Below are 25105 nucleotides of genomic sequence, written 5' to 3' on the forward strand. Positions count from 1 at the left end.
GTACACAGCCATCCAGACGGATCACTGCATCCTAATTACCCGAGCTGAAGGACAGAGGCCATCTCCTCGCCTCCTTAGCTGGAATAACTGTCTCTGTAAGTGTGTGTGTTTGCTTTTATTTACTTCAGCTTCAAAGGATCCTCATGGTATTCATCAGGCCTAGATGGAATTTTGATTAAAAATATTCAGAATGGGTTTAAACATGGTAAAACATGTTAAAGAGTATAGGCCTACTGTCTCATTGGTAGCTGAAAGCATGATCAAATTAGTCCAAGTATTTAATTTAATACATGCATAAATAAGCAATTGGAACTACTGGTTTGGAAGTTTAGGGTCTGGCTGCAGATGTGGGCTGCGTTTGAAATCGCATACTCTTTGAGTTGGTATTTATTTTGAATAAGTAATTACTTCACGAGCGCTAAAAAAGTATGTTCTAAACATTATGAATGTGTGTAGTATGAATGTAATCTGAACGTACTACATTCACCATGTAGTCATTATCATGTGGCCTATCATCAGCGTCAGTTTCATCGCTTTTCTATTTGCCATTCATAAATCCTCTCCCGTGGCCTCATGGGATAGTAAAGAGTCCATCGTATGCACACTTCAGAATCTCGCCAGAAATATTTGGTCATCTGGGTACTTTTTACCTACTCTTTTATGAGTACTGTGTGAATTCGCACATACTATTCTTGACGCATACTGTTCTTCGCCTACTATATAGTTGGGAAGTATGAGATTTCAGACGCAGCCATGCACTCTCGGTTTATAAACCTTCTGCTGTCTGTGAGGTCACATAATCTCTGCAGAGGAGTTGGAAAGTTGCAAGGATAATCTTGATAATTGTGTTGGAAAAAAAAAGATAACCATATGCATAATTTTCAGTAATTTGCATGTTTTTAATTTTAGTCTGTGAGGTGCAAGAAGAAACAAAGTAAACATTTGTGCAATTAGTTTGTCATGTCTTTGCAAGCATAGACTTGAACACATTTTTAACAGGGTGCTTGACTTAGACATGTTATTTGATTGATGTTACTCATTCTCAGTGTAATGCAAAATGATTTTTAAAATAAAACCAGATTTAAACATTTTTGTTTATCATCTGATTATCAGCAAATTTGCATGTCCCTATTTACCACCATTTCATTTTAATATAGATTTTTTTGTTAAAAAAAATTAACTAAAAGGTGGGTTTTAATGAAATTAACATCACACGCATTACATTTTGTAATTTTGTTCTCAGAATTTCTCTGTAATAAAAGAACAGTGAATATTTTAATCATAAAAATAAAAAACTAAAGCTGTACTTATTTATCATTATATTTATAATATACTGTAAACACTGTAATATTCAACCTCCAAAATTCAGTTAAAATGGTTGACTCAAAACATGTTAGAAAATAAATATTCTAATTTAATATAACTTAATATTTAATATATTAAACTTTGTACATTGCAAGGCTGTAATCATTTATTAAGAATTGAGGGAAATTTGCATTATTTGAACACTAAATATTGGGGTATGTCTTCCTATGGTGGTCCACCAAAGTTTATGGTTGTTGTCTGAAATAACCATGCTGTACATTATTATTGACATTTGGCATTAACCCTTAACTCAACAGTGTAGCTGTTGATTGTGGTTATTATTGAATGCCAGTTAACTGAGCTTTCTGGATTTGTAGTGTCTGATCGGTGTCTAGAGTGAATCTATCACTGCAGCAGCTTTATTTGGCGGCTCTTATGTCAGTCGTCTCCAGCTGCTGTAATCTTCCACTGGAGATGAACTGCTCTCCGCTTCCTTGAATAAAAGCCCAGGCTTATTCCTGGAAGAATTCCCCTGTCTGTTCTCTGTTTAAGGACGCCTGAGTCAGCCACTAAATTCATCTTCAGCATATTTGCCCAACCAGCGGAGTGTTCTCGAGCTGAAAGGTCGGGTTTAGAACAATTCTTTCTCCTCTGCTGATCATTTGCTGAACAAAAATATGAAATTTTTCTTTCTATTCTGATTCTTTTCAGGTGTTTCTGGTCAAACGATATTCCAGCTATTATCTCTGACTTGAAATAAACATTCACAGCAAATTAAAGGTGATGAGAGACAGAGACCTGTGAATCAATTTAACCAGACATTTAAAGACAGGTAGACTGTGATACTTTAATTCCCCAAGACACACACACACACACACACACACATATATAGTTAGCCAATTTTACGAAAGCAACTCTGATACACCTTCATGATGAGGTTGATCAGGGATTTGTGTGTGTGTGTGTGTGTGTGTGTGTGGTTTAAAAAAAAAATCTAATCTGTGTTCAGGAAAAGTTATTTTAATGATAAGTTATTTTAATGATTTATTCCCTAAATAAATAATTATATGAATGAATACAAATACATTAATTATATTTTTACAGAGCTGATATTTAAGATGCAGATTCATACTACTAAATAATGTTTCTAGTCAAAATCATGTGTGGTTATCAGGGTTTTTGTGTGAATTCTGATTACAAATGAATGTACACAAACAGCGTGGAGGGAAATATCCAGCAAAGTTGGATGTAAGCCATAGCAATGTAATGTAATCTTACACTCCATCCATCCATCCAATCTATATTCATTGAGACAAAATCTTAAAACACAGTGTGACTTTATCACATAAAATGGCAATAACATGAATATTTACAATAACATGAATATTTACAATAAAAAACATTACTTAATTATTATACAAAATAAACAATCTACATTTATTGGTGTTTATCCAAAATCTAAGATGTATAAAAGCTATTCCGACAAATACAACTGTCTAAAACTTAGACTAAAACATACATATTTATAGGTAAGATTAAAAAAATGACACAAGAATAATAATTTACAAAGCTCTAAGAATGTATAGCTGCATTGAGAGAGGTTTTTGTTTCACTTTCTTTCTCTGTGTCCTCCAACCGTGGCCCTCAGATTCAGAAGCTCTTTGTCAGCAACCGATTGGAGGAGAGGAAGTCCACTGCATACAGATTTCAACATTAGCTGCCAAACATAATGATCCACCCCAGAACAGGTCCAGAGACACTCACTGCCCAGAGGAGGGTGCTATGGAGCCACCGTCACCTGCTTCAGTAAATAGCTTCATCCATATTATCATCACTTTCCCCTCCAAACTCCTCCTCATTGTCAAAGTAGGACATGACATAATCTGTTTCCTGTTACACACACACAGGGTTAACTGGTTAAAACTTATATTGAACATCGGTTTAATTTCCAGTCATTTCCTGCCGGTACTGGAATCGAACCAGCAACCTTTGGGTTACCAGTCGGACTCCCTAAACATTAGGGTTTTAAGCTTTATGTTTTAATGGCAACAAAGTTGTAAAACTGCATTTAAAACATAAAATTTTGTAAGGGATTTATATAAATGGATATTGTTTATTTCTGGAGGCTGAAGTATAAAAACAGTGAGTATTTGAATGTTTATGGAGTCATTCTAAGAACCTCACTGTAATCCAGATTTTCCCCTTTTTTGGTAAATGTCTAAATAAGTTTTTTGGAAATCAACGCTATGCCACAAGTACTGCCAATCAGTTATTGTTAACTAAAACTCGTTGAAATAATTGAAATAAAGCTGAAATTAAATAAAATATAAAAATGAGATGGAAAAACTTACGTTGAGAAATGAGAAAAAAAAAACGTTTAAGTTGAGGTCCTAAAATGGCTCAAATAAAAATATATTAATGTTAACTGGTAATATAAAACAAACTAATAAAAATTACAAAAGCATATAACAAAATTACTAAAACTATAATTTTCAATAAAAACTGAAAAATAACACTGCTGTAAATTGAGCTTATCTTTTATTGAACTCAAAATATTCCTTTACGTTAGAATCAACTGAACTTATAACATTAAATTTTCATTACAATTATGCATTTGGCAGATGCTTTTATCCAATGCGATTTACAATGCATTCAAGTTCGACATTTTAAGTCATAAATTGCAGGCCCATTTTTTCATCTCAACTGAGAATTTTTGTTGTTTACATTCTCTGTTGATTAAACATGTTGGCTTAATATCACAAGAGAAAGGAATCACTTACGGCCTCGAATTCCTCTTCATCACACTCCTCCTCTCCCTCAGCTTCTTCCTCTTCTGGCTTCTTTTTCTCTCCCTCCCCTTCATCAGAACTCCCTTCTTCCTCTTTCTGCTCTAATGTCTGTACAGAAACACAGTTTGTTCATATGCCACAATTTTTATGGGAATGTGTAACAAAGTAGATTAAAACTCCTTATTTTAGAATGCATTACGCATTAATGGCAAGTATTTGTACACCTCCAGTTTGCGTATGATCTCCTCTTTGTCCAGTCGTGGCTGTTTGGGTTGTTTGGGAATAGTTTGGCTTTCTGCAACCACATAAGCAAAAACATGTTTGTGACAGTGGAAATGACATCAGCAACATCCTCCCATAATAAAATCTACTCTTTGATCACAGCTCCTCTGACAAAAGACTAAAAATAAACTTGTTTCTCCAGTTTTAGTGACAGACACCCTTCAAGCCCAAACCTTCATCCCTCTCTCATCGTTCTCTTTCTCTCCATCCTTTCATTTAGGAGATGTGTGTGCAGCGCGGCTGAGAGCCGTCTCTCTGATTTCCCCAGAGACGCCGATGAGTCAGAGAGCGAAGCGCAGACCTGCCGGAGCGGTTTGTCTTTACACACTCATTCATGAGCACATCAGCCTCACCTGCTCCCTTATCTCGGCTTTAAACGGGAGCACATTTACAAAACCATGCTTTCTGCAGCCATAACACAGTGTCCAGTATTAGAGCATAAGAGCCAGTTAAAGCAGGACTAAGTAACTTTTTTACCTTAACCAAACAGCTTTGGAGTCATTGTAATGTTTATATTACTGATTTCGTGTTGAATGGTGGTCGTCTCGCACCCCCCTGGTGCCTGTGAGCCGCAAAACCACCCTTGCAACTTTGGGCCGGCGGGCCGCTGGCCTCAGTGTTAGGAAGTATCGTGTGTTATCAGGTCTCGTGAGGTAACGAATTGCTTTACGGCACTTCACGCGTACACGCCCCCATCCAGGATACGGCTAGCTATAAGAACAACTATCGTCCCATGGCAAAGCTGGCATATAAGAAGCAGAAAGCTAGAAAAGCATTGTAGGAGGAACAGAGAAAGAGGAAATGGCAGACTGACCGAGCGAGGAGTCAGACACGAGTAAACATCGGACCTGCGATTTCAGAATGGCGAAAAAAACCGAAGAAAGCGCGCTCGGAAGAGTCAAGAAAAGGTAACGAGAATCTGGCAAACGAGGAACCGGACAACAGTCCCAATCGCTCATTCTTTCACTGTTTAAGTTGATTCCTGCGATTATCATGAGAACAGTTGTCAATATCTCACATAATTATCAGGACATAAATAAGCCTACACGTTGTAAATAGTGTAAATGAGCGCAATTTGCAAAATATCATGATAAATTGCAATAATCATGTCTAACAACATCATAACGGACATTGTTACGAAATCAGGGCTCTCGTGTCACGCATTGAGCGTGACAGTCACTCATTTCGGTCTCATTTCGGTCTTTTGTCACGATCTCCCCCCACACATTGTATTTCTCACACTGAAAAACTATTTGTAATATATTTAATATGCCAAAACTCTGGCCGCGCCGCTCTCACTGTGGAACCGGCAGGAATCAAGCGCATCTCCACTGGTGTTGTTCGTCGAGCTACACAATGGCCAATCAGAAAATAGCACTATTGTATCTGGGTAAGATATAACGCAACAACCAATGACAAAAATGTTTCAGTTGACTGGAAACTGAAAACAAAAACAGAAATCCTGCATAGTGCCGCTTTAAGAGCATCAAACAAACTCACTGTCTCTCTGCGGTCTCTTCTCCCTCACGCGCAGCTCCTTCGGAAAATGCCTCCAGTCTGAAAACACAAACGGATGTAGAGGATCACACAAGCGTGCAAGTGGATCAGTGCTGTTATTGTTAACTAAAACTATTAGAAAACTAAAACTGAAATAAAAGAAATTGCAAGTACTAGATGAAAAATTTATATTGAACATTAATTTAATGCAAGTAAACCTCAGCATAATGCTTGTTACCACACAAAATCATTTCGATTCATCCCGTGTGTTCTTTAAAAAAGGCAAACGGTGAGGCACTTAGGGCCAATTTTTAGTGGATTTAAAAGCAGAAATGTGAAGCATATAATTTCTTATTATTTCTTTTTTTATTACTGTCTTAGGGTTTTAGGGTTTTTTGTTGTCATGGCAACAAAGTTGTAAAATAATTTTTTTATTAAATATGCACGGTCTCAAAACTGCTAAAATGACTAAATGAATAAAAATAATTGAAACTGTTTAGAAATATAAAAAAGTATAATTTTAAAATCACAAAAGCAATTTAAAAAAAACTTAAATGAAAACAGAAAATATACATATAAATACTAATTCAAAATATTATTTAAAAATATATAAATAATATTAAAATGGCACTGAAGTGAATCACTGACATAAATCACTCACCTGGGTTCCATTCCAAACTGTTGTCAGTAGTTTCGTTTTTTTGGTATTTGTCAGAATAACGCTCCACATCTGTCAAGAGGAAAAAATAACTTCAAATTGCTAATCACTATAGACCTATTCATAAAAAAAGGGAAGAAATCTGGTAAAAAAAAAAAAAATCCCTGTACATTTTTTAAATCTTTGATCTTAGATTATTTTTAAGTCTTTGATCTGTGAAAAAAAGTTAAAATTGATTGGGCAGTCTAAAACTTTTAAAAAACGTTGGATTTTGTCTTCATACAATCTGTATGGAAAAGAAACGGAGGATGTCTTAAAGTCGGCATGAAATGGAAGTTGTAATAGACTTTTCTTCCTATTGTGACATATATTTAAGCTTCTGGAATGAGTAAAATGTAGAGTGGGATTTGATTTTGTCCTTCAGGAATTGATTGTTTCATCGGATGTTGGGCGTTGCTAACTAAATGGAGGCACATAGGCTGCTCACTGCAGAGCCAATGGTTGGAGTTGACGTCCAGCCCCTCCTCGCTGAACATAATGGGTGGAGCTATAAGGTCGAACCACACCCTAACCCTACCCATAACCCTATTATGGGCCCATTAGGTCAGGAGAGGTGGAGCTGGACTTGGTAAAGCTCCAGATCTGAAAGCCAGTTTGCAGTCAGTTGTGGAGGATATTTATTTAGCCCCGCCCTCCACCGAGACATTCATCATGAAGAGAACAGACGTTGTTTCGAGGGCGAGGGTAACGTTTTTGATTAAAAAATACAAGTCCCTATGAATTAAAAAATAAGTAATGATGTGCACAAATAAATCATTTATAATAAGCACCACAACATTCTGTAAAAAAAAAATATCATGGTAACTTTATAGATGCCAGTAAAGAGCTCATCCTCCACCCTGAACTGACCTTTCTTGGGTGCGGCTGGACGGATGTAAAATGGAAGTGTCTTCATGGCTCCTCTGAACTCCTGTTTGAGTGCCAGCATGTACTCGGCCTCCTCACCCGCCTGCAGGGGCACCGGCTTCTGATCCAGAGGCTGAAACATCAAACACAAGTGCGGAAGGACAGCTGATACACATCTGTCTTGTATAAGGGGTCAAACAAACACCTGCTTTGACAGTTAACTAAATTAAACATTCCTATACATAAATGCGCTTTTAATAAGGGATATCTGATTCATTATGCTAGAGTTTTTCTCAAAACTAACTTCACTATTCTTAACCATTTTTTTTGCAATGTCTTTTCAACTCATCACATGTTTCAACAATTCCTAACAACCACTTTTTGTTTTATTATGAACAGTATTTTTATAGTAATTTAAAACTAGCACTTATGTTTGTAAAAAGTTTTGGTTGAGCTATCTTTAAAAGCCCACTGAAGTGCCTTAAAAAGGTCAGCATTATTCAATGTTGACGTAATTTCCAGGAAGACAGGGCAGGATATATCAAACAGCTCCTCCCCTTTAAAGTCAATAGCATTTAGTTTATATCACAGCTCAGCCAGAGCCGTTGAACTTGGAAAATCTGCAGTTACCTCCTAATCTAAATATGTCTAATCTAAATAAAATATAGCATTCTGTGTAGAATTCAAATGGGTCCTGTACATTTTGTAGTCTGTGCCGACTCATGCATAAGATCCGCTCTGCTATCGTGTCTCTGGACCGGAGCACACTGTGTGTGTGCTGCTGCGGTTCACGTGACACTAACGTGAAACCAGGCTTCATTCACCCTAATGGAAAACATATTTACACTGTCTGAATCATTCCCTAGGCCCTATATAGTGCACTATGTGTACTGTACTATGTGTACAGTAAATGTGTGACCAAGTGACCGATTTCAGCCGCAGCTTCAGTGTTTATTGATAATGTAAGGGGCGGGACACTTTCGGTCCTACAGAGAATTTGATTGGACAGAAAATCTGATGAGAAGCTGAAGTGTAGGGAAATGTCATCAAAATCATTGATCTATATTGGTGGAAGTGAGAGACTGTAAGTTTTGAATGATTATATCTTCTAAATGTGAATGTTGTCATTGTTTTGGAGCACACTAGCTTGTAGATAACCTTAAGCCTAATATATCCATATTAGCAAAAGCCATAAAACTTCAATTTTGATTTCATGGGGACTTTAAAATAAATAGCACTTTAATATTTTAATATGTTGTGATGACATTCATAAATTTTTGCTTTGTTTTACAGTTTTTTGGGCTGTTATGCATGTGACAATTAAACTGGAGAAGATGGTATTACTTAGTTGTGTGATTTCTGGAGCTCAACGACGCCAGGCACGCCTGGGTAAGACTCTCAGAGTGCTATAATTGATGTATATCTTGAATACAATGTAAGTCGCTCTGGATAAAATCGTCTGTCAAATACATAAGTGCAGTGGCGGTTCTAGACCATTTAAACTGGGGGGGCCAAGATGGGGCCAGTTGTACTGTTAGAGGGGCCAGTTACATTTAGACTTTATTGTTGTCATATCATTTTCTGCACTGCAGGCATTAACAGGCAAAATACCATGTTTATAATCATTCAATGTATTTGCATTTCCATTATATTTTTACATTTGCATTACATATTCAGTATTAGTCACAGTAACTGTAATTGACATGATGTCCTTCTTTCTCTTCATTTTGGTGAGAACTATAGAGCAAAAGCAATGGGGACCAAGAAGCTTATTAATTCATTTACTGAAAATAACTGACTTGCTAGGTAACTATGTCTAACCGTTTACAGGGTTCCTGCACACTTTTTAAAGTCAAATTTAAGGCTTTTTAAGACCTGAAGAAATCTAAAATTAATACCGTACATTAGGGGTGCGCAATATTGACAAAAATATATCTCAATATTTTCAACGTTTTGTTGATAATAATTAGATGATATTTTACTGATTGTGTTTTTGTGCTGGTGCCATGGCTGGTTTAGGCCTGTTGTTGACAGCAGACTCACAAAGATATTCATATTTTTCATATTCTATGCAGTGGTCAGCTCACAGCAGTGACAGAAATTAATTTTTTAATTAAGGGCAAAATTTGCCACCTTAAATTGATTTCCAGGGGCAATTTCACCTATGGACATTCTTTCTAAACTTATTTAGAGTTATGCATCACCTTTTATGTCAAATACTAACATTCAAATTATACAGTAATTTTACTTATTTATACAATAATACTTAATTATACAATAATTATACAGTACCACTGTTACCAGTCAAATTAAATCATTCAATCAAAATCCATCTTTGCAGTGCAGAGGAGACACAGAAGCGGCATTAATATATTTACCCTCCATTTACAATTGCATAAATAAAGCTATGAGATTTTTTTTTAATCAATGTTTAAATATGAAATGATTTCGAATTTTGACGTTTTAATTAAAGGGTACTTTAAATATGAAACTAAAACCGCCAGTAGGCCGCGGTAAGTCCCTGTCTTAAGTGAGTTGAGGGAGTCATTCATTCAACCGATTCGTTCAAACGGCTGATTCATTCGGGAAAGAAGCAAGTGATTCCTTTCCAAACGCGGATTTCAGTCAAGTAATCATCGCTGTCTGACTCTGCTACGGTTTCATTTTGAAATTCTAGTCGGCGAAATAAAGGGAAAACAAACAATATTGTGTCTAAAAAGTAACTCCCAATGTTAACTTATTGTTAATTTAACTGTTGTTAAATTAATAACATCAATATCACAGTTGCAATTGTGCACGGGAAACAGCGCACTTGTTGATTTGATATTCTAATATAAGAACATAATATGATATAAATATAAGACAAAGACTAATTTGGGGGCATAGGCTACCTATGAACTGCACACAGCAGTGAAAGGACGATACAAATGCGATGTCAGCTCACAGTGCCTCCTACTATAGTTTTGATTACAATATCATAATAAAAAATACACATCGCACACCCCATACGCACATAAAGAATGAACTTACAACTGAACTGACATTTACCAGCTTTCTTCTTCTCTCCTCTCTCGCGTGCATGAGACAGACGTTATTCTGCCGCGATTCCCGCGAATGTGATGCGAATTGTCACGTGAACAAGCAAATCCACAAAAATAGAATAATAAAAAATGATAGGCATACAACGATAACAATGATAAACAACGATAGCAAAAAACAGTTTTGTAACTTTGTAAGTTTTGTAATTATTTCACACTCCACATTTAGGGGGGCCACAAGGGGGGCCAAGCTTGTTGTCACAGGGGCACTGGCCCCCCCTGGCCACCCCCTAGAACCGCCACTGCATAAGTGTAATGTAATATAATTAACATCAGTCCGATGAGGTCCTATCTTATCTTGAAACACTCACAGGGAATACAGGGGTCGGCTGGACGGTGGACGGAGGGAGATTTTCCCCTTTACCGATTCCAACAATCTCCACAGAGAAAGTGAGCTGCCCTCTGCCCCTTCCTGCCATTATCTGAGACACAATCACCACAAATCACATTTATACATCAGCTTGATTTATTCTATATGATTGATATGATTATAAATTTACTTATTTGTCTGAGCACACTTCTATTCGGCTACAAAATAGACATTTAGACCAAACCAATGTAATATTTTACATAATATATACACAATATATGTATGTATAAATATACTTTTATTAGTTTAGACCGAAATGTAATATTTAAACGCCTCGTTCACTCACAGACAAAAATGCGACGAAATCCCTCTTTATTTATAACTTCATTTCATTGTGCCAAGCATTTATTGTATGATCCGTAAATATTAAACGCAGTTGTTTGTCATGTAAATTCATGGATTTTATTGATGTAGAGCAGTAAAATCACCCGCCAAACATCTGCATATTTGTTATAGCCCGCTGCTGAAAAAGTTCCTGCCAGAAACGTGTGCTCGTTCACCTATGGTTCCGCGTCTGTCTGTTAAACGAATCTAGTCTAGTGAGTCTTGAAAAGCAAACAACTTAATTAAAAAAACTATTATTTTAACCGCTCTGATGGAGGATCGAATGGAAAAGGGTGTTTTTTCCAGCTACATCCAGTCAAATGCTGATTTGTATTAAAACCATAACACATTTTAAACTTTTCTTCTTTTTTATATATGAAGGTAACGTTAAAAATGTCATGGAACCAGTTTACCACACACACACACACACACACGCACGCACGCACGCACACACACACACACACGTAGTGTTTCCATGTTTTATGGGGACTTTCCATAGACATAATGATTTTTATACTGTACAAACTGTATATTCTATTCCCTTACACTAACCCTACCCCTAAACCTTCCCACCACCGAAGACTTTCTGCATTTTTACATTTTCAAAAAACATCACTTAGTATGATTTATAAGCTGTTTTCCTCATGGGGACCAAAAATGTCCCCACACGAACAAGGATTTCAGATATTGCCATCCTTATGGGGATTTTGTCCCCTTAATGTAGGGTTTACCAGGCCACACACACACACACACACACACACACACACACACACACACACACACACACACACACACACACACACACACACACACACACACACACACACACACACATAATGTACATTTTATTTATTATTTATTCTATTGTTTTACCCTTTTCCCTGGCCCATTTCCCCATCATAATATGTGATGCAACACCATAAATATAGGATTTATTACTGAATTATTGAATTAATTATTATGAAACTGGATGGAAGTTTTGTTTATTATTATTTTGTATTATACATTTTTCCAAAACTACAAATGTCACACTGTCATTTTTTTTATCACTACCAACAATTTTGCCCAATTTTGTGTACAAAATGTGTTCAAAAGAGATTTTCAAAGTCAGTGCAGTTCCATTTTCTTCTGTTCTGATGAAGCTGCACTTTACACAGCACCTGACAACTGTTCAAATTCAGCTAAATCTGCATTTGTAAAAAAAAAAAAAAATAATAATAATAATGAAAGGAAAACTAACCATGATATTGCTGACTCACAGCCTCCCCCGTCAAAATCAGAAAATATGTGTGTATTAGTATGAGAGACAGAAATTAAGTATGGGCTTGCAAGGTAACCTAATTTTAACCAAAAAAACCTATAAACATTAATTGAAATATTGGGACAAAATATTCCATAATTTAAGTCTAAACATGCAAGAGTAAAGAGCCTCTAAAAAATAACCTCTCTCTCTCTCTCTCTCTCTCTCTCTCTCTCTCTCTCTCTCTCTCTCTCTCTCTCTCTCTCTCTACTGCAGCATGTGCATGTCACCGTGGGAACGCTTCTGTCGGAATCCACTGAATCAGTTGCCATAGAAACTGTGTTCAATAATAGCTGTAGTCACTGAATTAGTATTTATGCAGTCTGAGAATTGTTTCACACCCCCTTCTTTCTTGCAGAGAGGGCCTTGATATATATATATATATATATATATATATATATATATATATATATATATATATATATATATATATGAGCCCGAAAAAAGGTGTAAAGGCAAGGAAAAATCCAGATTTATGTTGAGGGAGAATATGCACCTCTGCAAATGTGTTAAGTGCATTTTAACTATAGAGTTTGACTGACCTGAAATATGCCATCTTTATACTGCAAAACTAGCACAGATGTTGCAAAGGGCATGTATTTACACATCAAATGACATTTCTGTGTCCAGTCGTACTTGGTTTTAAATATAAAATTATGGATATAGAAAATGCAAAATTAGAAGAAAAAAAAAAGGTCTGTCATGACAATAACAGTTTAAGGCTGCACCAATGCTCCATCATCTTCATTATTGGGGCATTAAGTGGGTCAGGGCTGGCATATTTTATATTTTGCATGGGTTTAATGCGCCATTACGTCTTTACACAGATTTTTAGAAAAGGCACAGAGCCTGCTCAGAGCAGCCTTAACTTGGCTGTGTAAAGCACACACACAATGCTTAAATGTTCTCATGCATCAAGCCAAATTTTTCTATTATTATTATTATGGTGTCAAATTGTATTCTACCTGTAAAACACAGCACACCATGACACACATGCAGGGGGTGCATCAAAAAAGAGGAAAAATGATCAAATTAAAAGAATGATAATAATTGAAATAAAGTTTCCCCCTAGTGGAAAGCAGAGATGGTGCTGTGCATGCGAGCAGTCAGACAGCCAGTGAGTCTGTGCGTGATCGTGGGAGACTCGCATCAGCTCGCTGCCCACTCCACGCCCCCGCAGAGTCTCCCAAACTCTCGGTCGCAGGAGGAGAGATGATGTGGGGGATGTAAGACACGGGGATCAGCAGACAGCAGCTGGATTCTCTTGCGAAAACCAGCCGCTCTGATGGAGTGAAGACAGCAGATACACGGTGAGACTCTCTCGACATACTCTTCTGCAAATGCTTCTTTGCATATGTTAAACCTATTATTATTGTTATTATTATTTTGTATTATTCTCAGCTGAGCATGGTCTTAATTAAGCAGACTTCAGTCCTTCATATTGCAGCGATATCTTAACATTTTATCTTAACAAGCACCGTCTTGATATTTAGGCTGCATTTCAAACCACTTTTAAAGAGTATTTTTCAATGTTGAGAAGCATGCAAACGACTACGAAATCATTTTCCGCTGGAATGCATGTGCACTGTTTAGAAATGGTTGCTCATTTTAGGTGTGAGTTGATGAAGGTAAAAGCAAATGTTTTATTGGAGGAATGATGTGCATGTGGCTGCTGCTGTTCATAAGGCTTTATAAACGTTCATTGCGGTGTGAACTGCTGACAAATTCATGCACCGCAATTCGGATTACACCGACTGTGTGCTGGCATTTCTTTTTAAAAAGATCACTGAAGATTTACTGGGTGTCTAAGATAAGGTTTAAGACTGATATTTATGCTGCTATAATGTTCATTCTTTCACTTTACTTCACGACCACTTAGAATATGAACCTTTATGTGGCGATTGGCGCACGTTCGCTCTTACAGAGACTTGAAGTGTGTGTCTGCTGTTCGGAAGTTCATTTGTGGACACTGAGGCTTTGCGTCAGGCAGAGAGGTGACGTGAATAGACACCAAATTTGAGGCTTCGAGACTAAAAATAGTACTGAGCTGAAGATATTTGCAGCTGGCGTGTAAAACAAGTCTGTAACACATCAAAATCTGAAACTGCTCCGTTTTTGCGAATAACGTTCAGCACCGCGGACAGCGACACAATCAGCGGTTACTCTCTTGTATGATTTTAGTAATATTTCCAATTACATAATTAAGTCATGAGAAATGTTGCTGCTTGTATTGTTGGCTATATAAGAAGGAAATAATGCCAGTGTACTGCAATAAACAAGTATGATATTGCCACGGTTTTTTGAACATGGCAATAGCAATACCACTTGTGGTATGGTGGCAAGTATGGTGATCGTGGAGTTCATTGAAGCACTATATAAATTCTATAGCACAAAAGTATTAATTTAGTATATAAAGCATATTGCCCCAGTGATATGTCACTCCAAAATCAAGAAAACAAAAGGAATTGTATTTTGAATATGAAGCCTATTTTTAGGACTATTAAGAGTTTTGATTAGTATGACTATTGAGTATTTTACACCCCAGGTCTCATTACTTACTTGAAAAAAATATATTTTTTTGATCATGCTATAGTTTTTTTTTAAATATATTTTTAAAATTAAAATAATTTTAGCTTCTTTAAAGAAAAGAGCTTGCATCAGTCAGAGAGCTGATTTGATGCTTTGAGACTAAAAATAGCTGAGCTGAAGATATTTGCCGCTGGCGTGCAAGTCGAGTCTGAAACACATCATATCCTGAGACTGCTCAGACTGTCTACAAAATACAGTCTAATTTCAATTACTGTCATGTGAAAAAATGCATTTATTGTGAAGCATTTATTCATCATGCTAGTTAGTTATTTACTTTTTTTTATTCATTTTAGCTTTTTAAAAAAAACATTGTATAAGACAGTCAAAATACTACTTTACGGTAATGAGAAATATCATGTAAAAGTAATTGAAATAGTAAGAGGGGCATGATCAGATGCAATGATAATCGGGTGGGTAAAATAAGCTTATTTGTCTTAAAAACAATGTCAGAATCTTAAACGTAAGACATATCCATATATGCTGTATAGTATATTAATCATCAGTTTCCTACATTGATCACATGAAGCCACTTTCCTGTCTGCATAAAACGTCTGCAGTTCGAGGGCAGAGAAGAATGTGTTTGTTGTGTGCAGTTATGTGAAGACGCACAGATTGCTCTCGAATTGGAGGAGAATTCATTCTCAGCTCTGTAAATCACTGAACACTCAGTCTAGTCGAGTTAAGTGGTTTTGTTGGCATTCATTTTATTAAAGACCAAGTGTAGGAGAAAAACAAACTCAGCACAACATGTACGGCGATGAAAATGACACCAAGATCTAAACATGCCACAATAAACAATCGAAAAGAAACACAAACGGCAGTAAAGGCAGTTCAGAGGACGTGTCATTTAGTATGAAGGAGATAATCTCATTGCCCCTCTGCAGGATGGTTCTCTTTGAAGCTGCCAATATGAGTGATGAATTTCCTCAGCAGTTCTGATGCGACTGGGTCACAGGGTCAACGGTGCACCGCTGATGGATGCTGTTCTCTCAGCTGCTGTAAAAGGGATTGCACCTGCCTCGATCCGTGTGAACTAATGAGGCAAACAGCAGCTCAAAGGCACCACTGAGCTCTTGGTGGGGCGAAAAGGTTTGACTGCGCAGCCCTTTCTGCTCACGGGCCCACTCGCGCAACCTCAGATGATGCCTAGAGTCACAGACATGCTGTTATGGAAAAAGAAAGCCAGGGGTGCGGTCCCTCAGAGGTGTGAGAATGAAGACATGATATTCATTTCCATCATCTGTCGGGAGACCAGAGAGGATATGATTTGTCCCGACAAGACAGCGTGGTATGTCGCCTCGCTCCTATGGCGCAGCACTAAAACGCAAACTCGACATGCTTCTCAGCATGCTGCGAAATTGGCAAGTTTATTTTGGTCAGAGCTCTCCACTCCACTGGTGTGTACACACTCGAAGATCCATAGGGAATGCTGGGAGATGCAAAGGCTTTGTTTAGGTGGCACATAAATCCAATTTATCTATCAAATGTAATCTTTGGGACTGTCTGGACTGTCTGAACTGTCATTTTGCAAGTGACAGTGAAGTCAAAATCTGATATCTACACATATACCAAATATTGACTAAGAATCCAGATATCTTTTAATACACAAATGCAAAAGAAAAGTAAATTCAAAGTGACAGCTGTAGGCAGCTATTAGAAAAAAAGTAAAATCTGCTTAAAACCTGATCAGATAACATGTACTTTCATAAATACAATCTTCTGCCTTTAGTCATATTTATGTGGTTTGGAATAAGAAGAAAAATAATTATTTTATGTTTTTTTTCTTTGTAGCTACAAAATTGCTACAATGAGATTTGAGTCGGAAATGCTGTCTGTCTGAACGAAGACAGAAATGTTGACACTGAATAATTGATAGATGATGACGGTTGTTTTTAATGAATTGAAAGAGAGTGGAAAAAAGTACAGCATCTTCAATATGTCATCAATATGTCAATCGGACATCTGTAAGGTTTTTTAATGTATAACTGTATTGTTCACAATCCCTCGCTGAAATGTACCAGGTGTTTCTTGTTTAATCAGTCTGTGTATAAATAACCCTCATGGTTCTAGAGTATATCTAAATTATGCAAATTAGAAAACAATTTATTTAGAAAATACAGATGTTGGTGCAGAATTGCACTAGCTGCATGCAATTACATAACTTTAAGCATCTTCTTTGCATATATTCCTACATATTTGCTTTGACTGCTTCTAAATCGAGCAAGCAGTCCGTAGCATCGAAACTGAACTTCTGCAAATAAACTGAATACTTGACCAAAGACAAGTGAAATATGAGGAGTGTTTTTATACAGACTTACGATTAAGCGAAGAACACCTGTGAATTGTGATCACAGACAATAGCAATAGAACTTCAAAATGTAGGTCTCGACATTAACAAGAACAAAAGCCTTGGCTGATGTCCTTAAATTGATAGTTCACTCAAAAATAAAAATTCTTTCATCATTTACTCTCCCTCAAGTCGTTCCAAACATATGACTTTAGTGCTGAACACAAAAGAAGATATAATAATAAATAATAATAATAATAATAATTATTATTATTACAAAAGAAGATATCTGAAGAATATTGGGGTCTAAACAATATTGGACCCCTCTGACATTTAATATATGAAAAAAACAACAACATTGAGACCCTTTTCAAAATATGTTCCACATTTTAATGAATTGAGAGATTTCTGTCCCTCCATTGAAAGTCTGTACTCTACACAAAAACACTTGAAAATGTTAATCAAAAAGATTCTAAAATAAATCCATATGAATCAAGTGGTTTAATCCCAGTCTTCTGAAGAGAAGCTCTATATAATGAACAGATTTAATTTAGGCTTTTATTCACATATAATCATTGATCAGCTAATATACATAGAGCACTTAAATAAGGTAAATAAAAGCTCAACCATACTTGCTTGTCATGTGAGAAAAAACCTCATTGGTTGCAGAAGCTCAATTTAATTGATGACATTTTTTATTTTGTGGTGAACTGACCCTTTAAAATAGGCTGGTCACAATAAACATCAGGTCAGGATACATACAAGAAGGCCTGTGGGTTTTGGCAGGCTGATCTCCTGAGAGACGACGCTTGCCCCAAGTCTTTGTGCCACATCTCTCCAGTGAGTCTATCATGGAGATGAGTCATCCGTGCTGCCTGTGTGAGACTGGAGATAAACCTCACTGTCTCGAATCCATGAGACCCTGGCCTCTTGAAGATGGATTTTTGTTGCAATTACACTTTCAAAGAGAGTTATTTTCCCTGTTCCTCTCCACCTCGCATAATCAGTATGCAAAAACAGCATTCCTCTTGCTTTCCCTGGCTGAGCTAGCTCGGAAATCACAGAGAATTCCTTAAGAAGGCAGGCAGGAGGAGCAGCAGCTCGGGGTCTGTGGGTGTATTGGTGTGATGGAGGAGGGATGTGAATTCTGCACAGCTACACACTCTGAACGTTCTCAGTGTTCTTCTCATATTTCCAGAGATAGACTGTGTGTTAGAAGCACTGGGGCCTCTTCTGGTGGGCCATATAATGTGAATATACAAAGGTTTAAAGGTATATGGTGCAGCATATACCAAGATATTTTGTTAGGAAACCATACAAGTGAACTCAATAAATAACGTTATACAAAAGTAGCCAGTTAAGATATATTAAAGTATAGTGAACATATATATATATATATATATATATATATATATATATATATATATATATATATAATGGCAATCATTTGTATTATATACTGTTCATACACTACCATTCAAAACTTGTGGTCAGTAAGATTTTTAAATGTTTTCTTATGCTCACAAGGCTGCATTTATTTAATAAAAAAATACAGTAAAAACAGTAATATTGTGAAATATTATTTAAGTTTAAAGTGATCATTCTCTATTTTAATATATTTTAAAATGTAATTAATTGATGACAAAGCTGAATTTTCAGCATCATTACTCCAGTCCTCAGTGATCCTTCAGAAATCATTCTAATATGCTGATTTGCTGCTCAAGAAATATTTATTATTATTATGATCAATGTTGAAAACAGTTCTTTCCAGCATTATAAATGTCTTTAATTCAACTTAACGCTGAACTCACCCCAAACTCACCCCATCTTACCCCAAACTTTTGAAGGGTGGTGTGCATACTGTACTTTGTATTGGGCTGTTATTTCCTGTGTGTTGTGTCCTGGGCCGGCATGGGTCCTTGGCTGTTTTTTGTCCTAGTACATCTTTGCATATCGCTGCTTTATATCACCAAAGTTCAGGATCTTTTGCAGGATCTGTTTTGCAGAACAGCAGCGAGAGAAAGAACACTAGGAATAAATCAAACAAATTATATATAGATGAGGACTCTCACTCTGTGTGTTCAACAAATCAGACTGTAAAGGAACATCTCAGATTTTACCATGCGCCATACTGTGCTTGAACTCAAGTAAGTCACTTAATGTCATCATCTTCCATAGTTGAACCACCCTGACAACCCTCTGTGACAATACATGATTGACTGCCAATTTAGTCAAAACAATTTCATATTTCTCTCCTCCCTGTTCATGTAGCTCATTGTTTCAGTTTGGAAAGAGATGGCTTCATCCTCAGTGACTATATCAATATGCCATGTGACTTTGGGCTTACTGAATTTAATATAAGTTTAAACTGATTTCGAGGGCTGTGGAATGTTAATAATGCTGTTATTAGACTGGATGCCCTCCTGCCCACCCCCTGTCGCTTGCTTTAATAATTTTACCAAGATAGTTAGCTCATGCATTGCATGATGGGAAGGTTTCTGGTTGAGGGTGAACATTCACCTCTTTTTTGGGGTCTAATAATTATAATCATCTTTCACACTAACCCCCCTCCCCCCACACATTTTTTTCAGCTAAAAAACATCCTATACAGTCAAAAACAACTGTTAAATATTGTAAATGTTGTTTATTTGCCTTACCTTGCAAATGCAGTTCTTCAGATATCAAATAAAACTATTTTGAACAAAATTTTTTTTTTGTCAGTAAATCTCTGGTACCTGTGTGCAGAGTGGACTGAGCTTGTCCCATGTCTTGATGCTCTTTGCACCACTCAGGAATTCAATTTTCTTTTCTTTACTGGACTGCCATTATCATCTCCTCTCCTGCCTTCATTACAGAGACGGTGGAGAGAAGACTGTGTTAAAGAGCACAGGGCTGTACAGAGTTTCAGCGCACAGGACACAGTGTTCAGAACTTTAGTTAATGCATTCATGGGTACATGGTTAACCAACAATTAACAATCATTTTGAAGTGTTAATAGTAAGAGTGTAAGACAACGTAGAGTAATTATGGAGTTTTGAGTGCTGTGGGTTATGTGGTTTTGAGTCTGATCAAAATAATGTGCTTTTAGATTTTAGATTTCGTTTGATTGATTTGAGTTGTGTGACATTCTAAACTGAATTGAGAATGCCTGTTAAATTCCAATTCACTTAATGAAATTTCAACTGAACTTATGCAGATGCAGAAGTATCTTTGAATGTAAGGAAGTAAAATTAAAATAAATTGAAACTGAAAGAAATTCATGCAATTAAGTAAAAAGCAAAGTTTGTCAAATGTACCTCATGACAAAGCACTTTTATTTGTTTTCGTTCCAGGTTGACCAGAATCTGAGCCGGGATGTGCCGACAGTGCTGAGGCCGGAGGACAGGAGAGTGGGGGATTCTGGGATTCTTGAGGTGGAGAGCGTAACATCATGGGTGATGGAGGGGCCTTGCGCACGGAGGGCAATGCCCTTCTGAAGGCTGTGTTTCAGGGCAAACTCCGCCTCGCACGCCTCCTTCTGGAGGGTGGAGCCTATATCAACGAAGGGAACGAGCGAGGAGAGACGCCCATCATAGCAGCCTGTTTGGCAGGATACGATGATCCGCAGACCCGGCGGAGAATGGTGCGATATCTGCTGGAGAAGGGAGCAGACCCAAACATCCCCGACAAATCGGGTCGGACCGCCCTGATGCATGCATGTGCAGAACAGGCCGGCAACGAGGTGGTGTCGCTGCTGCTGGAAAACGGCGCTGATCCCAGCTTGAAAGACTACTCCGGATCCTCTGCACTTGTACACGCCATCAATAAGGGTGACAGGGACACTCTCCAGGTCCTGCTGGATGCCTGCAAAGCCAAAGGCAAAGAGGTAATCATTATTACAACCGATACATCAGCCTCTGGCACTAAAAAGACCAAACAATACCTGAACTCTCCACCGTCTCCGAGTGTAGTGGACAATCTCTCCCCTGCTTGTATGTCTCCATCCGAAGTGGAGATCCACACCACTGGCTCTGCCCCTGGTAAGGAGGAGGAAGGTATCTTCAGCTTCGCTGTGACTTCAGCACTTCCACTACCCTCCAGCAGACCACAGGGGGAGAGGAGACCACCGCCCCGCAAGCTTCTGAAAAGACTGAACTCTGAGCCCTGGGGTCTGGTGGCTCCTTCCGTACTTGCTGAGAGAGCAGAGCGGATAGAGGGCGATTTAGCAGAGGAGGATAAGTTGGTCTCAGAGATTAATGGGATGACAGTTTCCGGTCCAGGCAGACCTCTCCTGTCCCGAAGGCACAGTATAGAGACCCATGACCCATCCTCTCCGAAGCTAATGGACCGGTCCTGTTCGGAAGACTGTGCAGCACTGTGTGGCTCGTCCTGGGCGGATAAAGTCCATCAGCACCAGTCACTGTATCGTAGAAACACAGCTCCTGAGACTCAGGACAATGTGGCTCAGGCATCGACGGGAATCCGTGGCTTGCCACACCCCAAACTCACCCGCATGGAACACTACGAGTCGGACACTCACCTGTGTCCTGCCTCCATCCCTGGATCTCCAGATTCTGGACGTGTCTCAGTGGAGCGCCGCAAGTACAATGCCTCTCCCTTGTCGCTCCTCACTAGCTCTTCTCGAGAGTCTCTGGAGAGCATTCCCAACTCTGTGTCTCCCATCACAATGCGACGGCGTCCAACAGGACTGTTGGAACGGCGGGGATCAGGGACTCTCCTCCTGGACCACATCTCCCACACACGACCTGGGTTCCTTCCTCCTCTCAACGTCAACCCCCAGCGACCCATTCCTGATATCCGAGCCAACGGAAAACCCACTTCTCCCGTTCACTCAGGGAGCAAGATCCTGCTGCCGGTTGCACCATCATCTCCAAAACGTGGGCCTGACTTCAAGATGAAGAAGAAACTGATGAGGAGACATTCAATGCAGACAGAGCAGATGAAGCAGCTTTCAACTTTCCGTGAAATCCTCACAGAAAAGGTTATGGAGATGAATGGAGATTGAGAGCAAGAGAGAAGGAGAATGGGAGCGAGTCAGTGCTGGCCGAGAGGCTCCTCGCCGGGTTCATCTACATCTTCTTTGAGGCACACCTGCTCTGGTCCAGTTCGGCTCATTTAAAACAAAATACATACATCAAAGATATGCATTGTGAACACAAAACCATCTTAAAAAATTTAATTAGGAAAGAAAATGAGTCATTGTAACTTAAGATCATAAAGGGATCAGTTATAACAAGTGATCTCTTCCATGTCTTTCTTTGGATTCTAATGTTATTTAGGATTATTAATTGACCTTCAAGAATGTGTGAAAATGAAACCATTAGTGTCTGTTGAAGTGCTTTTGGTGTTTGAATTTGCTGCAAGCCCCAGATGACACCTCACAGATTTGGTGTTCTACAGGTTTCTCTATGTCTTAACAGCGCTTTTATGGCTATCAGCTTCCTTCCTGTCATGCACTGTCAGAAAACATTTTAAAAAATGGGGGAGTACTAGTTCCAATTTTGGATGTGTATTAAGGGACAATATTTGTATGTACTTTATATACCCCTAAATGGTGAATATTAGTAATTTAGAGTGGTATTATGTACCCTCAAGCAACTTCTATGAATCTATTAGGGCTAAATAAGGTACAAAGATGACCCAATAAAGGTTCTGCTACACTGACAAGCTGCTGTACCCATAAAGTATATTGTTGCAATTTTTTTTCTCAGAGTGTGGCTCTGTGATGATCCTGTGGAATAATTGGGTTGATGTCTTTAAAATTCCTGATAAAATGCATCAAGTGAAATTCAAAACTCAAAGGCTAATTTCTTCAGAATTATGTGAATTCAATTTAAAGTTGATTATTTACTTATAAATAATAGAATGCTCAAGCCTTTTTAATGTGAAGTTTACTGCTGCTTTATGGTTCGGACTTTTAATTTGGTAACGGCAACCTTCCTGATTTTTCCACAGGATGTAAAGAGGACAGGAGATGGCTGACTGCTGAATATTCCTGTAACAAATGATAGTCTTGAACATGTATCTGGAGAACATTTTAATGCATAATGAAAGTGCAAAAAATGTTTAAACTAGATGAATATTTTTAAAGGAATCAATTAACATGAAAACAAAAAAATATATATAACAGAAAAAAAAACATAATTGTACCAATTAAACATACTGCATGTTTCAGGGCTTTTGGATGGGTTGGTTATCTTTCTTAAACTCTTATAAGTGATACAAAAATAAGTGAAGTGCAATTCTTGAAACTCAAAATCCCAAAGAAACTCTACAAACCCCATCCAAAACCACACAGATCCACCCTGACCCCACTCAGGTGAGGGGAGAGAGAAAGCCCTCACCTAACGCACACTCCCATCTGGAGACACAGAGCACAGATATTGTGTACATACTGTACAGAGTACAATTGTGTCTCGAGCGTTTGAACATGCAATATTCCGTGCTGCCTCAGCACTGATTTCATATTATTATCGTGAATGTGAACAATCACTCGGACGTGCGACTGTGGTAACATGCTGCAGTAAATAATTCAAGACGAGCTGGGAGCTCAGTTTACATTCAGAGGAGGAATTTCTGCACACAATACATGAGAATGAATTTCCCTAATGAGCTGCAGTGCACAGTGTGTCCGTGTCAAACACATAGTTCAACTCAAGCTTATGATGTGAGTGAATTTAGTACTTCTGCTTTGAGATGTTCTACACTTGATGTGAATTAACCTTAGTGTACTTGAAATAGGCTATATCACGAAAACAAAAATGACTATTTTTTTATGCCTGTAGGGTTTTATTCTTGTTGTTTTTTATTTTTATTGAAATTAATTTTAATGTTTAAAACCGAATTGTTGGTGGTGCAATTTCACTTTGACGGTAGCTTTTGTGTTCCAGGATGTTTGTAGGAAATAATGTATGAGCGCAAACCGGAGCTCAGGCTACAGCAATCTTGAAAACGGTCGCGATAAAACCCATCCGTCTCCTTTTAAACTGACAGACAGAAATCCAGATCTCTGATGACCTAGCTCTCTGTTATCCTGATGTGATTAGGAGAATCTCGGTACTTTGCTGTGTATTCATTGATTTGATCGATTCTCTGTTCATTTAACACACAAGTGAGATAACTGAGTCACAGGAGTTTGATTTGTTTCTAAATATGTTTGTATCTAAATATATCCAATATTTCTGACCTGCTGTACAAAAGATCCATGTAAATGGATTGAAATTGTGTTCAAGTGTACCTGAAAAAAAATGTTAATAGTGTAAAGGGTGTTTTAAGTGTACACAATGGACCTTTGTCTGTGCTACACTTTCCTTTGGGTATTTTGAGCTGTACCCCAGTGTTCTGCTCTCCATCCACATAGAAGGGTCACAATTACACTATCAATGCATTATTTAATGGATTATGGATTAGCTATTTCTTGTTATTTTGTATGTTTAGTGTGATACACAGGTCAAATGTAGTAAGCCAAATAATTTTAAAAAGTATTAAATTATTTAAAATGAAAAAACTTTGTGGTGCAACTTCTCTATTTGAAGGTGTTTATTCTTTTCGTGAGCTTTAATCTGCTTTGAATAAACACATGACTGAATCAACATTTTATCTTAGACCAGTGGATCTCCACTGCTAGGTTTCAGATTCTAATGGGGTTGTGTGAGGAATAAAAAACAATGCTAAATGCATAAATAAAATGCAAAATATAC

The 25105-nt window shown here is 37.7% G+C and overlaps 2 protein-coding genes across 2 annotated transcripts; one reads left to right on the forward strand and one right to left on the reverse strand.

Annotated features, from left to right (window-relative positions):
• Positions 1–24912, forward strand: ankrd34a (ankyrin repeat domain 34A). Its single transcript, XM_077214836.1, has 4 exons — positions 1–95; positions 4597–4688; positions 13602–13839; positions 20738–24912. The coding sequence occupies exon 4, from the start codon at positions 20836–20838 to the stop codon at positions 22408–22410; it is 1575 nt and encodes a 524-aa protein (XP_077070951.1). The 5' UTR covers positions 1–95; positions 4597–4688; positions 13602–13839; positions 20738–20835; the 3' UTR covers positions 22411–24912.
• Positions 2626–11382, reverse strand: polr3glb (RNA polymerase III subunit GL b). Its single transcript, XM_077214838.1, has 8 exons — positions 11192–11382; positions 10847–10957; positions 7441–7570; positions 6535–6603; positions 5877–5933; positions 4319–4389; positions 4086–4202; positions 2626–3195 (listed from the first exon to the last, which is right to left on the reverse strand). Exons 2-8 carry the CDS (start codon positions 10952–10954, stop codon positions 3109–3111), a joined length of 639 nt encoding a protein of 212 aa, XP_077070953.1. The 5' UTR covers positions 10955–10957; positions 11192–11382; the 3' UTR covers positions 2626–3108.
• Positions 24913–25105: the final 193 nt, after the last annotated feature.

The sequence above is a fragment of the Siphateles boraxobius genome, unplaced genomic scaffold (assembly GCF_051911475.1).
Source record: "Siphateles boraxobius isolate OS27281-9 unplaced genomic scaffold, OSU_SipBor_1 68, whole genome shotgun sequence".
Lineage (NCBI taxonomy): Eukaryota > Metazoa > Chordata > Actinopteri > Cypriniformes > Leuciscidae > Siphateles > Siphateles boraxobius.